Source organism: Physella acuta, unplaced genomic scaffold, assembly GCF_028476545.2.
Source record: "Physella acuta isolate Inbredline_101_S28 unplaced genomic scaffold, ASM2847654v3 ptg000102l, whole genome shotgun sequence".
Lineage (NCBI taxonomy): Eukaryota > Metazoa > Mollusca > Gastropoda > Physidae > Physella > Physella acuta.
Genome location: NW_026731622.1, coordinates 575,846 through 593,632, shown reverse-complemented (window position 1 = coordinate 593,632; position 17,787 = coordinate 575,846). Strand labels below are relative to the sequence as shown.

General features: G+C 33.8%; 1 protein-coding gene across 1 annotated transcript in view; it reads right to left on the bottom strand.

Moving 5' to 3' along the window:
• Positions 1-16,972, bottom strand: part of LOC131930938 (uncharacterized) — a 37,798-nt gene extending 20,826 nt beyond the window's left edge. Inside the window, exons 1-13 of the mRNA XM_059287605.1 lie at positions 16,888-16,972; positions 15,888-15,981; positions 15,388-15,514; positions 14,962-15,197; positions 10,375-10,638; positions 9,926-10,054; positions 9,272-9,541; positions 8,738-8,870; positions 4,627-4,883; positions 3,010-3,462; positions 1,370-1,501; positions 889-1,161; positions 30-156 (exon numbers count right to left, since the gene is read on the bottom strand). Of these exons, the coding sequence (XP_059143588.1) occupies positions 30-156; positions 889-1,161; positions 1,370-1,501; positions 3,010-3,462; positions 4,627-4,883; positions 8,738-8,870; positions 9,272-9,541; positions 9,926-10,054; positions 10,375-10,638; positions 14,962-15,197; positions 15,388-15,514; positions 15,888-15,960 (2,474 nt within the window). The 5' untranslated portion in view covers positions 15,961-15,981; positions 16,888-16,972. The remainder of the gene's footprint in view (positions 1-29; positions 157-888; positions 1,162-1,369; positions 1,502-3,009; positions 3,463-4,626; positions 4,884-8,737; positions 8,871-9,271; positions 9,542-9,925; positions 10,055-10,374; positions 10,639-14,961; positions 15,198-15,387; positions 15,515-15,887; positions 15,982-16,887) is intronic.
• Positions 16,973-17,787: the final 815 nt, after the last annotated feature.

Below are 17,787 nucleotides of genomic sequence, written 5' to 3'. Positions count from 1 at the left end.
TGAATAGACAACTCCAAATGCAAAGCTACCTTAAGGACACGACACTTCCTTCCTCAGCACTGATCAACCAAGAACAGTTGGCGTTGTTAAAGTAATCCAATGGGTGATTAGGGCTTGTTATAATGCCAGATGTATTTGACAATGTAGAACTGCAATCTAATTAGAAATAATCACATAATCATGTTAATTTTTTTACAATGATTTTAACGGATACGAAAGTGATTAATTAAAATAGCTGTTGCGTTTCTTTAGAAATCCTTTTAGGTAAGCACGATTTTACTCTTTTTACAATAATAAGTCTTAAAGCAATACAATATTGATAGTCGTCTTTTAATTTACGACAAATTTGTAAAAAGATTAACTTTTAACCCAAGTTTTGTTTGACTGTTGAATGGACCCAATATTTTTGGGTCCGAACATAACTCAATACAGCAAGCACACCATTATAATATTAAAGTGGAAGGTCTAAAAATAGTGGAGACATCTACTTAACTGTGAAGTAGTGTTGATTTACAGGGAGAGAAAGTAAATAAGTTATCACTTAGTAACCATTTGAGAGAGAAAGAGGCCCAGACAAAGACCAACCAATGACAGAAGAAAAGATTCAGATAACAAACATTTGAAGATGTAATATGGATACAATACAAGCAAGATGAATATAAATGGGGACAGCTGGATAATCTAGAACATAATCGAGTTGCCTAGAAGGGTGTATATAAGCAGGTCTGATATGAAATTACTGACTGAGTCAAGTTTTGAAATAGTTAATAGTTGGTCGTAAAGTCGGATACAGTAACTGTAAACTATTACATTTTATAACAATGTGTAGGAGGAAACGTCTGGTTACTACCTTAGACAAAAAAATGTAAGGGTAAGTTAAATATTTACGTATTGGGATACACGACCCATTGCCAGACTCCGTATAGCCGTTTTCCTCCATACATTGACATGTGTAGCCTCCATAAGTGTTATTACAAAGTGTATAATGTGGACAGTAATGTGTGCCTAGGGTACACTCATCAACGTCCAAAGTACAAAATTCTCCAGTCCAGGGGGCCAAACAGCTACAGTTGCCAGTTCGGGTGTCACATCGAGTGTTGTTGGTCGAGGAACACGCACAATTTTTGTAGCAGTCTGGTCCGTATGTTAGATTTGGGCAGTCTACAATGTTGGAAATGGTGTAGATTTTTCTAGATCATATATGAATGAAATGCTAATAAATAAATACATTTACATTAAAAAATTGACAAACAAGAGATGCAAATTAATAAATCAACCAAGTCATCGCAAATTAATTTATCATAAGTATATTAGAAAAATGATATGAGTAGGAATACGTTGAGTTTCTTTGACACTATAACTGACTTACCAACACAGTTATCCTCAACCAACACCATTCCAATGGGGCAATAACAGTGTTCTATAGAGGCTGCATAGCTAGAAATCTTCACACAAACATGGGAACAGTTTCTTTCTGTGCAGGTATTACTACTGACTGTAGCTGAGGGCAACATATAGCAACTATATATATATATATATATATATATATATATATATATATATATATATATATATATATATATATATATATATATATATATACATATATATATATATATATATAACATAAACACAATTTATTTTAAATGCAATCATAAAGGCATATTGTTCAGTCTAGCCCATAGCGCCAAATCGCGCCCTTTCCGACACAGTGAATGACTATAAAACAGAGGCGTAGCGACCCTTTCCGGCGCCCGGGGACAAACTTTCGATTCCCCCCCCCCCCCCCCCCCCCGCTGAAACTTACGATTTGCACCCCCTCCACTCGAAATTTCAATTTCCACACATCCACCTTAAACTTTTGATTTGCACCCCCCCCTTCAGACTTTCGAATTGCACCACTTTTGATTTGAAATTCCCCCCGCTCGAACTTTTGATTTGTACCCCCCTCAAACTTTCGATTTGCACCCCCCCACCGCCCTAAAACTTTCGATTTCCACCACCCCCCCCGCAATTTTTTTCCAACCCACTTTGGCGCCCCCTAAGGTCGGCACCCGGGGACATATGCCCCCCCCCTCGCTACGCCTCTCCTATAAAACCCCCAGCTTGTCCGCAAACCGAAAGATAGAATAATAATAAATAATATACAATAAATAATATACAATAAATAATAGGCAGTATTTAAAATATCCGTGTTTTACCTACCATATATCACTTTATCAATTTACGCATTTTTTTCTAGTACTTTAAATTTTAAAAGTTTACAATAGTTTCACAACAAAACCATTGCGCACCCAATGAACGTGATGACGCGTCTATAATAATGCGGAATAGTTGATTAAAAATTAGAAGTAGTAAACAGTACATTCAGTGAATAAAATAAATAAAAGATTGCCTTTTATCAATCCAAGCTAATTATAATTTTCTAACAATAATTTCCTCTTCCACATCCGCACAGTTTTCATTCACATTTTACTAATTATATTATAGCAACACTAATTCCTTCTAGGACGCCCGTAGATTTGCATTCACATTTTTTTTTAGCGTGAGTTAAATTTATTTTTAAACTACCTCCCTTGTCAAATTTAGAAAAAAGAGTTTAATTAATTAGATTTTTCTACTCTACTGTTATTATGTTATTAAAATGTATCCACTTTTTCTGAGAATCTAAACGAAAATGATATTTGACATTAATCTTTTTAATATGTTTTAGCAGTGTGCGAGTATTTAATAATTTCTTGACGTTATGCGAAAGAGTAAAAACAGTGGAATTTATAAAATAACTGTATGTCGTTATATAAACAAACCCTACTCTACTACTTATAATAAGACACTGCGGTGCCCTGAAAAGTTCAGCATGGTGCGATGTTTACTTTTATGGTTCCAAAATCTATAGCGATGACAGAAGGAAGGACTGACACAGCCCGCTTATATTATAGATATATAACTTATATATATATATATATATATATATATATATATATATTTATATTTATATATATGTCTCACCAACACATTGTCCGCTTGTGTCCATGACCAGTCCAGGCTTACACGTGCAGTTAAAACTTCCGTTTAAGTTCTGACAATCTGAGTAGTCTGGACATGCCAAAGAGTGTTCATAGCATTCATCAATGTCCACAGAACAGTCATGTGATGTCCAGCCTGTTTTACAAGTACACTGACCATTGGCACTGTTGCAAAATTCTGTGTTTTCTTTTACGCAAATACAAGGCATCGAACAGTTTTTCGATGTCCAGCCGTCCTTACAAACGCACTGACCAGTGGCAAAATTGCAAGATTTTGTGTTTTCGTGAACACAAACACAGGGCGTTGAACAGTTTTCTGATGTCCATCCTTCCTTACAAACACACTGACCAGTGGTGCTGTTACAGTACTTGGTGTTCTCCAGGACACAGGTACATGGTGTTGTACAGTTGGCGTCGTAGGTAAAATTAGAACATTCTAAGGAAAGTATTTTAATATAAGTTCATATATAGATATAGTATGCATTATATATATATATATATATATATATATATATATATATATATATATATATATATATATATATATACATATATATATATATATATATATATATATATATATATATATATATATATATATATATATATACATATATACACACATGCATATATTTATATAAATGTGTATGGCATTAAGGATTTGTTACTTCCGGGCATGAGTCAAATTTTCCAGGAAGTGTGTCCATCGGGCAAATCTGCCTTTGGGCAAATAAGAGCATATTTTAAATATTCAACATGTACATTTAAAAAAATCTCCGACTGAAATAGACCGCTACTTTAAATCTATGGGAATATAAGTTCTATAGCGATCTGTTTGAATCTTCGAGAAGCTTTTTAAGTTGTATGGGTATGCTATATTTTTAAACAAAGTATTATCAATTTAACCAATCCCATTGCAAGATATTCATTTTGAGTTTTTAAAAATACAAAATTTAAAGACCAAACTGATTTAGAGCCTGAGTTAATTGTTTCTAAACGTTTGCCAACTTATTTCAGAGCCATCAAATAATTTGAAATTGTGTCAATACCTTCACGTTTAATGTACTACATAAAAAAACCCATTGTTTTCATAGTAAATTATTAAATATGATCTCATCCCCCTTTAGCACGCGTACCGTTGATTGGCGTATTAGTTATTGAAAATTCAGTTTATTTTCTTAACTGGATGTAGAAATTTTTTACTCCACGCCCTCCCCTGGGTGATAGCATTAAACCGTTCACAATCCAATTAGTAACGATGTTATCAGTTTCCGTTTATTAATATAGCTGAATGTTTTCTTCATATTTAGCAAGTCTACGTCATGGTGTTAACCCGCTCACTTCCTTTTGTCGTGATTAGTCGTTTTGTACTACATATAAACTATTTAACTCTAATTAACCGTTAATTCTTAATTAAACTGGGAAAGCATTTCCCCTATATACTTGCACTTTTTTTTGACTTGGTGCTAACCGGGCGTCACGCGTTGCAGTCAGCATCCCCACCCGCACTGTGATGACATTGCTGATATGCAGGTATATAATATTTATATTTGAGAAATCCAATAACCAAATGCAATGTTACATCTATGTTACTACCTACCATGAGTCCAGTACGACAATCCAATTCCTTTTCTGTATCCACTGTGATAGTAATCGTAGTACATTAAGGGATACAACTTGATGTGAAGCTCGTTGCCGGATGACCTCACAATGCCTTGAGGGTATGGATAAGGATAAGGCTGTCCATAGAAAATAGCAATCATGTTCGCGCTGTCGTTTCTCCCATCATAAATCTCAACAAAACCAGGTTTGTTTCGGTAATCGTTTGAATAGAGGAACAAATCCAGCATATGGAACCTGCATCAAATAGTTAATAAGAAAGAAAAATATTACAAGACGTGTTTACTGCAAGTAGACGTTATAAAAGTAATAATAATCATTTTGGGGTTCGTAGTGAATTATTGTACTCATGTTTTTATGGAACGAGCCTTCATTCCCACCCGCACATTGCGTATCAGTATCACTAATTGAAAATGTAAGAAGTAAAATTAATTGCACCTGTTCTGTAAATACAGTGTTGAAGCAAAAGTTTAATCGGAATCTTCACAAACAAAACCATTTACTAGTGATATAAATTGATCCAGGTTTATAGGTGCTTTTGTTTTTTGACAGTTTTAAGGTATTGAATGCTTTTTTTTTCTTTCACATATAAGTTTTATTGTTCATTGTGATGAATATCTTAGGAAAAATGGTCAATGCACTCAATTTAAAACTTTTGTTTTTGCCTTGATAAAGCTATAGGATAATACACTCATGGCAGCGTGGTAAAACTATCTGCATTCAGAATTTGTGGCAACTTTATCGGTTTTGTGTATTTGCAATATATTATTATTATTCGAGTGAATGTGCATAATAGTTAAGCATACATTAGAACTTGTTTTGGATATATGTGTTAAAGTGTATCAAACATACGCAATTAGTTTAAAAATTCAATGCACATTAAACTTATATTTCATTGAAAGTTTGTACATATTTAATATATTTAGGATTCTGTCAGAGCTACTGTTAATTTGTTTGGAAGTTAAGGGGGGGGGGGGTCCTTTTTGGCATCCCGTTCTTATAAGTAATGAAGTCAATTTTGTGGCGATGTTTAACGAACGAAAAGGGACGAAGGAATAATGTGTCAGAAGATTAACAATAACAATATGCTAATTACTCCGGTCAATTTCCAATCCCCACACTAGGGCCAGTTATACTCCTGTACATTACCCAACCCAAACAACTGCAGTCGGACATCACACCCAACCAATTACAAACCTGTCATTTAGAAAGATGGGAGACAATGGTAAAAAAAAGATTAAGAACATGTTAGGAATAGATTAGTGTAAGTATAAGAATAAGTGTAAGCATGAGTGTAGGTGTAGGTGTAGGTGTAGGTGTAGGTGTAGGTGTAGGTGTAGGTGTAGGTGTAGGTGTAGGTGTAGGTGTAGGTGTAGGTGTAGGTGTAGGTGTAGGTGTAGGTGTAGGTGTAGGTGTAGGTGTAGGTGTAGGTGTAGGTGTAGGTGTAGGTTACTTGCAATTTCAGCTTTAACTTACGTAATCAAGATGTGGTGCCTCTATTTCCGGATTATAAAATACCAATAACTTAAGTACCGTTTCAGTTAGATTTACGTAATTCCCGTATACCGGAAGTAGTATTTTACTCTCTTTCCGATGTAACAAATAAAACATCATTTGATAATTTTATATCGAAGTTGTCGAAGTGCTAAGAATTTTTCGCCTCTGTGTGTTTTCTCGAAAAACGAGCGATTTAGTGACAAACGTGTATTTCATCTATAAACCTATTCCACTGGAAGTGCCATCCCAATTCTTATCATTATTTAACAATGTACGAGAAAGTTAAGATCAATCTCGCTTAATTTTTACTTTCTCGTGTAATGAGATTAGATAAAGTATTGTAATCTTGCAGAAAAAGAAAATCGAGATTTTTGCAAATCTCTCTGAGTCGGAAAAACATAGTTTTGCAATCTTGTCCGTATGTCTCTTTCTGTGTGTGTATGTGTGTGTGTGAATGTGCGTATGTGTCTGTGAACACGATAACTTGAGTACCGTTACAGCTAGGTTGATGAAATTTCATATAAAAGTATTATATCAAATTTGTAGTTCCGTAACAACTTTTCAGCGATTTCCGATAACCGAAACTGGACTTATTCTACTTTCAATTTTTCAAAATCCTATAACTTGAGTACTGTTTGGGATAGATACATGAAATTTCACACGTAACTATCCAATTCTGTCAATATTTGAGTAATTTCCGTGAACCGGAATTAGTAATATACGCTGTTTCCGACTTCTCAAAAAACGCATGTGAATTTATAAGGTAAGCCTACTAATAATATTCCGCACTATTATACACAGATTTTTTGGCGTTCACTTGGTGCGCAATTATTTTTTCTACGAGATGTTATCTTAATACTACTAAAACTCAAGTTTGTTTACATGTTTGAATATTTATTTGGTTTTTTTTTGTTTGTCTGATTGGCTAATGGAGAGAACCTGCTCTATGTATAGAGCTGTAAAATAGTATGTAGGTAGAGAACAATTTTTGTTGTCAGACAGACTGTTAATCACAAATTTATTTAAAGACGTTTATTAATTTATTGGTATATTTATTGGTAGATTAACCACATTAATTTTAAAAGTTTAGAAAAACGACTTTACTTTGAGTGAATAGTGACGTCACATGATTTGTTTACTTTTTAGTACAATAAATGGCGGATCCAATACAAGATTTCGTATCTTATTCAGATCTTTAACGCGTTATAAAGCTAATTTTCTGTCGGCTATAACTTTAACAATACGTCCGTCTGCTGTGTTTAGTATAATTATTATAAATTATATAAATTTTCAACTGTCTTTTTCATTTAGTTTTACAATAAATTTCTCTAGCTCTAAAATCTGCCCAAGATATTTATAGATCTAGATCTAGAATCTAGGTCAAACCAAAGATTAGTTAGTTAAAATTACAATCCATTTTGAAAACCTTATTCATTTTGAGTTTCTTTATTAAACTACTTTAGTCCTTAAATACTTGATATAAATCTTTGTGATTTATCTATCTAGATCTAGCAAGAGCTACGCAAAAACTAGACCTAAGCAAACCAGTCGTAGAATATAGATAATTCTCTCTAGATTTAGATAATAATGAGTTTCTATATACTAAACTATTTCAGACCTTTATTATTTATATAATCTTTATTTGTTTAGCTATGGTATTGGCTAATTTAATATAAAATTTAATTTCAAAGCTACTAGACTTAGATCTAGATCTAGAGATAGGGCCTATGCGCGTAAATCAAGTTGCATAAGGAGACTCAAAGTATTATTATATCGCACAAAAAACATCTGTGACGTCACTAGTCTAGATAGCTAAGTTGTTAGTGTAATAGGCTTTCATGCGGGTGGCACTGGATCTAGACACATCACGTCAATATTAAAAAAAAATAATTGAATTAGTTTGTTTTTTTAGATGTGAATGATAAAGTTGCCTTTCTGAACTTGGCGGGATACATTGCAGGTGAAGTAGAGTTCATCTGTTTCTTTGCCCCAATATATGAAGGGATAGTGTGGTCAGAGACATGCTAGGCCGGAATCGTTTTTTTAAACGATAAAAACATGTTGTCTGAGACTTTGCGGGACACTGGGCAGGTGAAGTAGAGTTGAGTACGTCACCTGTGACTGTCAGTATATGAATGGATAGTGTGGTCAGACCTATGCTCAGCCGAAATCGGTGTTTTTAAAAGATAAAAAACGTCTTTTGAAAGTGGGGTCTGGTTATTTTGTGATGATAAGTGACAGACGTGATGGCATTTATGGATGGCCCCCAAAACCAACAGTTATCCAAGGGATGACCGGGTAAGTCTAGTTCTTTTTTTAAAAAGTTCAAGAAATTAAAAATGGATTAAAAATCATGTCTATATCCCGAGGTGCCGTCCCCCGTAGCGTTATTTAAGAATATTTGAGAAAGTTTAAGGGAGATCGCTTCCGGTTTATTTAAGGTAACTTTAATGTCAAAATTGAAGAGAAAGTTTTATTCTTTAATACTATATTTAATTAATTATGAACGGATTGAAACACGGGTAAGGATTTATCTTAATTATAAAAATAAATTTCGGTTAACATTAATTCTATTGAAAAATGCCTGTACTTACTTTAACGAAATGACCTGTCCTTTCTCTGCTTGTATTGTCCAAGAACACAGAAGATAAATACTTGTTGAATGGTACCATCTATAATAATACGTTTCGATACTACCTGCCGACTCCGTTAAGGTTTTACCGCAAGCTGCAGGAATGCAGAACCGTTTGTTTTAATAGTTAGTATTAATATAAATAGGCGTGAGGTAACAGATATGTCGTAAATTTTTTTACACGTGTCAGAGATGTGTCAGACGTCTAATCAAATGCCACACCCACTATTAACACATTTATGTAACATGTAGTTATGGAAATTTGTGAAGTTAAAATGGAAAAGTCTAAATAGTTTCAATTTTCCAGAAAGCTTGATATTAGAAAGGTGAATGCTTATTGTTACATTATCAGATACGAGACTATGTTAAATTATTGCATTTTAGAATGAAGCATCAAGATCATAAGCTAGTTTTTAATATTGGAAACAATTATATTACAAATCTAACGATATTCTAAATATATGATGAGCTCCAGCCAATCAAACACATAACCTACCATCACAGTGTGTCTGGTTCACAATGTCATGGTTCACCAAACAACGACACTCGAAAGATCCATGTGTGTTATCGCACATTGCATTTTCTACTGATTCAATACACGGAGGCCTCGGCAGATTGCATTCATCTACATCTTCAGTACACCAAGTCGAAGTCCAGTTAGAGTAACAGATACAATGGCCATTGGTCTTGTCACATGACTTTGTGTTTAACTGATCGCATCTACACCAGTTGGAGCAGTTTTCTCCGTAAGTCCAGTCATCACAATCTGTAATCATTTTGTTTGAGCTATTGCTATTATAATTATTTTAAATATTATCAACATCGCCAGATAATATAAATATAAAAAATAATATATATATCTGTTTTCAAATGTAATGTAGTGTAAGAAAAAATATTTTGCACAAAATTACACGGCTTTTTTATGTTGATATGAAGAAAAAATCAAAACTAATATTTAACTAACATGCGTAATGCCTAGACTTTATACATATAATATTTTTCTAGTTAAATCTGATTAATAACATTTCAATGTAGGAGTAAAGTTTGTTTCCTTGTTTCATAAAAATATAATACAAATATAAGAACTAAAATTTCAAGTAAAAACAACAGACGACATATTTTTTATGGATATAATACATTAGCTACCTACCAACACAGGTGACATTGTCTTCAGGATTCAACCTCATGCCTTTAGGACAATAACAGTCCTCAGTTCTTGGGTTGGTTGATGTGACACCGCAGAAATGCGAACACTTCTTTTGGGTACAGTCTTTGGGATCTATTGGTTTCATTTGTACATAATTGTGGAAATCAAACGTTTTTAGTTTATGCATATAATTTCATGAATAAAATTTATTTAACTGTAAAAGTCGAGCATCTATCTATCGAAACGTGGCATTCAACAAGGGTTAGGATTAGACTCACATTAAAGTTCATCTATCTAAACGTTTAGTATAACAACTCTGTGACATTCATCAAGGCAGACCCAAATTAAAGTTTATCTATCTAAACGTGTAGTATAACCACTCCGTAAGTAGGTTTTCTTTAGAGCCTAATTAACTGAAAGACGCAATGTCGCATTTTGATATTTAAACCCACCTGAACATTGTCCTGCACTATTAAGAGTTAGTCCAGGTTTACAGTCACACCTGTAGCTGCCAGGTGTGTTGACACAAACAGAGTACAGGTCACTGCACAGGTTTGGGTCATCGCATTCATTGATGTCCACAGAACAGTCCACAGATAACCAGCCGTCTTTACACACGCAGTTGCCGTTGTAGTTGACACAGTAAAGGGAGTTGTTTTGGTTACAGATACAGGAAGTGTTGCAGCTCTCTAATCCGTAGTTGAAAGGTGGACACTCTTAGAAAAACACGTTAAAATTATGACATAACATCATACAAACACTCACTTTTGCTTGCGCATCAGTGGCGTCATTATGTCGAGTGTCGCACAGATCAGTAACTCATGTTGTCATCCACCTCAAAGAAAACTATATATATATATATATATATATATATATATATATATATATATATATATATATATATATATATATACATACAAGTATTTATAATTGGTATTAGTATGTGTATATACATTTTTATATTTTGCTTATAAAAGTTATTTTTAAAAAATTGAAGCTTCTCATTTTTTGGACTTAATTACCACCGATATTTTAAAATGTTTTTAGCTTTCAATTGTCTTTTAAAATATTTGATATTTTTAATCGAATTGTTACATAATTTAACCTATTCCATTGCAAGGTATACATACATTTAGAACTACCAAAATGTCAAATTCAAAAATCCCTCTGCGATATTTTCTCTCTCAGTTACCCACCCGAAATTTTTCCTCCCAGCTATCATTGTATTATCTATATATCTATATACTACTAAAACTCAAGTTTGTATTTTTGTTTTGTTGCATTAGTGTAAGCCCTGCTAAGGGGGATACCTAAAATCTATACTTCTAGGCTTATCTAACTAACTACTGTCCGGTCAGTGCAAGCCCGGATAAACCCAGACTGGTTAATAATCTAACCTTAGTCTAAATAATAAAACTACTAAAAATAAAACAAAACTTTAACAATATAATAACATTTATTTAACAAAAATATGGAACCAAAACTTACATAAAAATAACTAAATCTCTAGAATCTAGATCTAGACAAAACAAAACAATTTATATACAACAAAACAGAACTCAACGAAACAAAACAATTTATATATAACAAAACTCCCAATTTCGGACTACGTCACAAAATAATAAGAGCTAGATGATGTACTTTATACTTGATGGGAAGAGGAACGCCTTCGCCCTTACCTCATCGCTTCAGCACACAAAAAGACATTACGTAGAAAACATTACGTACAAAACAATATATACCAAACAAACTTCACGCGTGAGGTGTGCCACGCGCCCACGCAGAAACCGACCCTATCTATATCATGCCTCGGGTCAAAAGAAAGAAAATTATCCGAGCGGTCAATTTATATACTGACCGCTTCGGACGGAAGGGGAACCCCGTCCGCTCCCCATTGGATCATCCACTCGCAGATTCGCACCAAATAAAATAATACAAAATAAATAATCCATTCACCCGCTCACATTAGGTAGAGCTGTGAAATACGTATTTAGGTAGAGAATAATTTTCTTTTTAACAAAACTGTAAATTACAAATTTATTTAAAGACGTTAATTAATTTATAGATATATTCATTGGTAGAAACACCTCTTTAATTATAAAAGTTCAGAACAATAACTTTAGTTATAGTGACGTACATGATTCATTTACTTTTTACAACAATTCATGGCGGCTTCATGGAAGATCATGTTGTCCATTCAAAAGTGTAACGCATTATAAAGCTAAATTTTCTGTCGGCTATAGTTTTAACGATACGACCGTTTGCTATTTTTATTCGCTTCCAACACTTTTCAACAGTTGTTCTAATATGAGTATACAATATATTTCTCTAGATCTACAGATAAGCTGCCGGAGGAAAGGAAAGATATAAATCTAGAATGTAGATCTAAAATCTAAGTCAAACCAAAATTAATTAGTTCAAAATAAAAACACAATAAATTACTGATTTTCTTTATCATTCCTTAAATATTTGATATAATCTTTGCTTTTTAGCTTCAAGGATAATCTAATTCGACAATACAAGGGATTTGTCTATCTAGATTCTAGATCTAGAGCTACGCAAAAACTAGACTTAAGCCATCAATAGATTTTACATCAAGATCTAGCTCTATCTAGATCTACAATCTATGTCAATAATGAGTTTCTATACAAAATTATTTCAGGCCTTAATTATTTTATATAGATCTAAATCTTTATTTGTTTAGCTATTGGAATTAAATACAATTTAATTTGAAATTAATCGGGAGCCGGACGTTTTCACGAAAGACACTTGCCCGAATGCGTCACACGCCCGAATGGACTTGCACGAATGCGACAAATGCCTTAATGGACACTTGCCCGAAAGCGACAAATGCCGCAAAGCCACTTGTCCGAAGGCCGTTTGCCCGAATAATTTAAATATTAAATTAAAAAAAAAAATATTACCAATTAGGCATACTCAATCAATTCAAGTTTGATAATCATCATAGTTCCAAGCAAAAAAAAACAACAACAAACAAACAAAACAAAACAAATTTGTTTATATTTTTACAAGCTTTTATTTAACTCAATTCCTCTGTCGTCAGTCTTTCGGCAGTAGATCGAAACGCCCGAGCGAAATTAAAAGCACTTCTAACTGACAGATACTATTCGTAGTTGGTACGTGGGTCAAGATATGAAGACAATGCATCACGACATTGGAGTTCACTTAATTGGATGCCTAATTAATTTTTTTATCAGTTAATTAAAATTTTTGATCAAATTAGTAGGCAGTCTTATCCAACTACTCAACACTATTATACACGCGTTATCACGTTCAATAGCGCGTCATCACGTTCAATTGGTGCGCAATGGTTTTTAGTCACGTAACTCTAGTGTAAATACAACATGTAAAGTACTAAAAAAAATTCATAAAAAAACGTTTTAATAACAAGCTTTTATGTAATAATGCACTAAAAAGGAGAAAATAAATTATAGACTACTATTTAAATAACAATAAAGAAAAGCGTGGGTCTCTTCCTAAACATTAGTAAAGGTATGCAATAGATACTAAAGTGACCCACGCTTTTCTTTATAGTTATTTAAATAGTAGCCTATAATTTATTTTTTCCTTTTTAGTGCATTGTTACATAAAAGCTTGTTATTAAAACGTTTTTATGAATGTTTAAAAAAATATTTAGCTTTTATTTTTTACTTTCTCGGAAATACGAAGTATAAAAAAGTATTGTAATCGTGCAAAAACAAATCGAGATATTTGCAAATCTCGACGTTTTAGGGCTCCCTGAGTCGGAAAAACATAGTTTTGCAATCTTGTCCGTATGTCTGTTTGTATACGTTCCTGTGTGTGTGTGTGTGTGTGTGTGTGTGTGTGTAAACACGATAACTTAAGTACCGTTATAGCTAGGTTGATGAAATTTCATATATAAGTATTATATCAAAATCGTAGATCCGTGTCAACTTTTGAGCGATTTCCGATAACCGGAAGTGTTACTTTTTCTACTTTGAATTTTTCAAAAGTCTATAATTCTCTACCTTCTGTCAAATTTTGAGTGATTTCCGTTGACTGAAAGTAGAAATTTACGCTATTTCCGATTTCTTTAAGAAAAACGAATTTAAATTTATAATGGACTAAAAATATTACGCACATTTTACTTGGCGTTCACTTGGTGTGCAATTCTTTTTTCTACGAGATTTTATTCTATTTTAAAAAGTTTTTTTAAGTAGCCTATTTATAATGGTTTAAAAATCATGTCTATATCCCGAGTTCCCATCCCCTGTTGTTTTATATAAGAATATTTGAGAAAGTTTAGGGGAGATCACTCCCGGTTTATATAAATATGAGAAAAACTGCTTTATTCTTTAATAAATGTAAGGTGATGTTTGGCGGCGGTGCCTTAAAATTCTTTAGATGAATGATTTGAACACCGTGTTAAGCCGACGTGTTGCCGTTGTTAGATAGCGATTATAACACGGTGTAGGCGGCGCGGCGTCTCGCAACATTGAATAGATTACTGTTGAAGTGATTACTTAATAAAGCAAGTGCGATTCATTTTAAAAACGTTTAAAAAAACTTTTGTACACTTTTTATATAGCAAATAAACATTTATTAAGAATTTCTGCGTGGTAATTTATTATATTAATTATTTTCCCTTTATTTTTGTTTTGATGCGTATTATTTATCAAAATGTCAAATTTAAATTGATGACTATTTGGTAATATATAGTGTTAACATTTTTCGGGCAAACGGCCTTTGGGCTAGTGGCTTTCGGGAATTTGTCCCATTCGGGCAAGTGTCAATTCGGGCATTTGTCGCATTCTGGCACGTGTCCATTCGGGAAATCGGCCTTCGGGCAAAGGCATTCGGGCATGTGTCTTTCGGGATTTAGACGTAGACCCGAAATAATCGGAAGTGCCTAGATAGCTGAGATGTTAGTGTAATAGTTACCATTCGAGACACATCACGTTAACGTTATATTTTTTCCAATTCTTTCAATTTAAAAATAAAATGTGAATGATAAAGTTGCCTATCTGGACTTGTTTAAAAATGTTTATTTTACTCACCATGAGCCCAATAGGAGCCACTAAACCCGGGCCGCGAACCTGACCAATCAGACTGGAATCTCACGTGCATCTGGTTTTTTGTGGACCTAATGACAATGTTTGGGAGTATAGATTCGTCCGGGTACCCACAAAAGTATCCCTCAATTCTAGAAAACTGTGGACCGGGACCGTCAAAAAACTGGACGTGGTCTATGCAGCGGAACTCAGACTCTCGTTCCAAGTTCAGACTTGTAAATCTTGAAAAAAAAGTTGTGTGAACACAAGTTAGCTTCAGAGGTGAATAATTTACATTTATCCTATGAAACATTTGGCCGGATCTCTGTTTTGATGTTTTGACGAAACATCACTAATACTAAATCGTCAAGCGAAAATTAATATGTGAATACTAGTCTATAAAACGTATGAGATTGTTTGGCAACCACATACCTGAAAGCGACAACCTGTCCTTCAGCCACTGTGATTGTCCAGCTACAGATGGCATCGTTAGGGTAGGAGTCGGGGAAGTTGGGGGAGAGAATCGTGCCAGCCTGGTCGGTTAAAAGACCACCACAGTCTAGAAACATGGAGATCACGTATTTAGAATTAACAAACCCCACCCCATACGTCTGTTCAATATTCTTTAGAAATCGATACATTTATGACATGTTGTCGTGAAAATAAAAGTGCACAACACAATAATATGTACAGGTTGTGGCAGTATATAGAAGTGCAGTTTAATCTAATATGATGAATACACAAATTAATCATATATATATATATATATATATATATATATATATATATATATATATATATATATATAAAGCTACGAGAGACGACTACATAAACACCTGATAAGGTGATATATGAACTAGTGGTAAAAATAATTAACCATGACCTGTAACATCTTTAAACCAACACTAACCGTTATTTAAATCTTGACCTACCTGTGTAGCAGGCGACAAAGCTAGACTGTGCCAATAAAACACCCACCAGAACAAGGCGAGGTAGTAAACGCATGTCTCTAATACCCGCCGTGCTCTGTGGATATCATGAAAACATTTCATTTTTGTTAATTTTGTTTTAATATATGATCCGTGGATTTATACATATTTGCATTCAATGAAAATTCAAATTTTTAACTGATATATAATGTAATAAAACTTTAATTTTAATTTTATAAAAAGTCAAGAGTTGATACATTAAACAGCGAAAGGTTGATTATATACAATACACAAATTTGATATATTGTCTTCTTTTGACAAGTCAAAAGTCAATGTTTAACAACAAGGAAGCTTAAAGCGAGCAGGCACGCATTTCTTGCTTTACAACAGTTGTGGACATAAATAAAACACGTTCATTTCACAAACATCTACCTACATTTCGAATTTATAAAATACAAGCGTTCACGGACGTTTATTAAAGGTCAGTTAAATTACGCATTGTAATTCGCGTAGTGATTTGTCGTTTGATTTCAGTTCAGGCAGCTCATTTGAATTGCTAAAGAAAACCTTTTAGTCTTCGTCATTTACATATAAAAAAAAAGCTGATTCAGTTTTTGAACTAGCGGCATATAGAGGTGGCTTTTCTGTTTCTGTGACATAAAAAAGAGATAGATTGATCAGCTCTATGTCCAGCCGCAAGTACGGAACCTATGAGATATAGGTGGACTCACGGACTCTAGCCCGTGATCTAGGACTAGCAATAGTGCGCTCTACCGGCCCACCTCGCCGTGACATGGAACATACGAAAAATATCCCGATAATCTCAAGATCTGTAAGTGATCAAGCCCCAATGCTTATAGCGAACTTTTCAGAAACTGTGATATTTACATTATGGACTTTCAGAAGTTAAAGCGCACTTTTCATTGCTTACTGTTGTTTGTAATAATATAATTTATTTTATCTTAATTTTGAATAGTCATACTTTTCAAATACAGCTTCATACCTTTTTAATCACGGTAATATAGTAATTTATTCCTGGGATTAAAATTCACTGAAAATAAAGACCCTGTTACACAATGAAATGTACACGAGACTAAAGATGTATATCTAAACTACCTTATCCAGTATCGCACCCCTTATTTATATACCTCTATAATCACGCACACTAAAACATATTTACGTGTAAATCACATAGAGGTGTGGCGATTAATTACTTAGTTGACAGCCAGGAAGGTTGTGTATCCTGTATCAACCTGTTATTCCAAGAACTAAAGTCAAGTACTTTCGCTGTACGGGTTTAATGTTGTTTTTACTGCTTCACTGTATTGGTTTAATGTTGTTTTTACTACTTTCGAAGATAACACCCAATGTTGTTGAAGTTGCATATAAAGCACATTGGCGTAGTAACACCTTATTTAACTTCCCGGATTCACTCTGTTCTGATGTTAACTTCATGCATAGCCATTTCAAAATAAGACTTTAGCCATCAACAGTTTCTTTAACTGCTCACTGTGGTATAACTAGACATTCATTAGGCCACCTCTTTAGTTTTTCTCTGTATGCCCACTGTGGTAAACCTAGACAATATTCTGTATGCCCACAGTGGTAAACCTAGACAATATTCTGTATGCCCACAGTGGTAAACCTAGACATTATTCTGTATGCCCACTGTGGTAAACCTAGACATTATTCTTTCTGCCCTTTATGTGGTATCGCGTAGCCCTCTCCTGGATATGCCCCTGACTGACGCAGTAAAAAGATAACAGCTGACATTTATTAGTGACAGGGTTAAACGGTATGTCCCGATTTCCCTTATCGTAACAACCCCCACCCCCCAGTACCAAACTTAATTCCTGATTTAATCAAGGTAACAAACTATCTTAGACTTTATGGCACTATACCA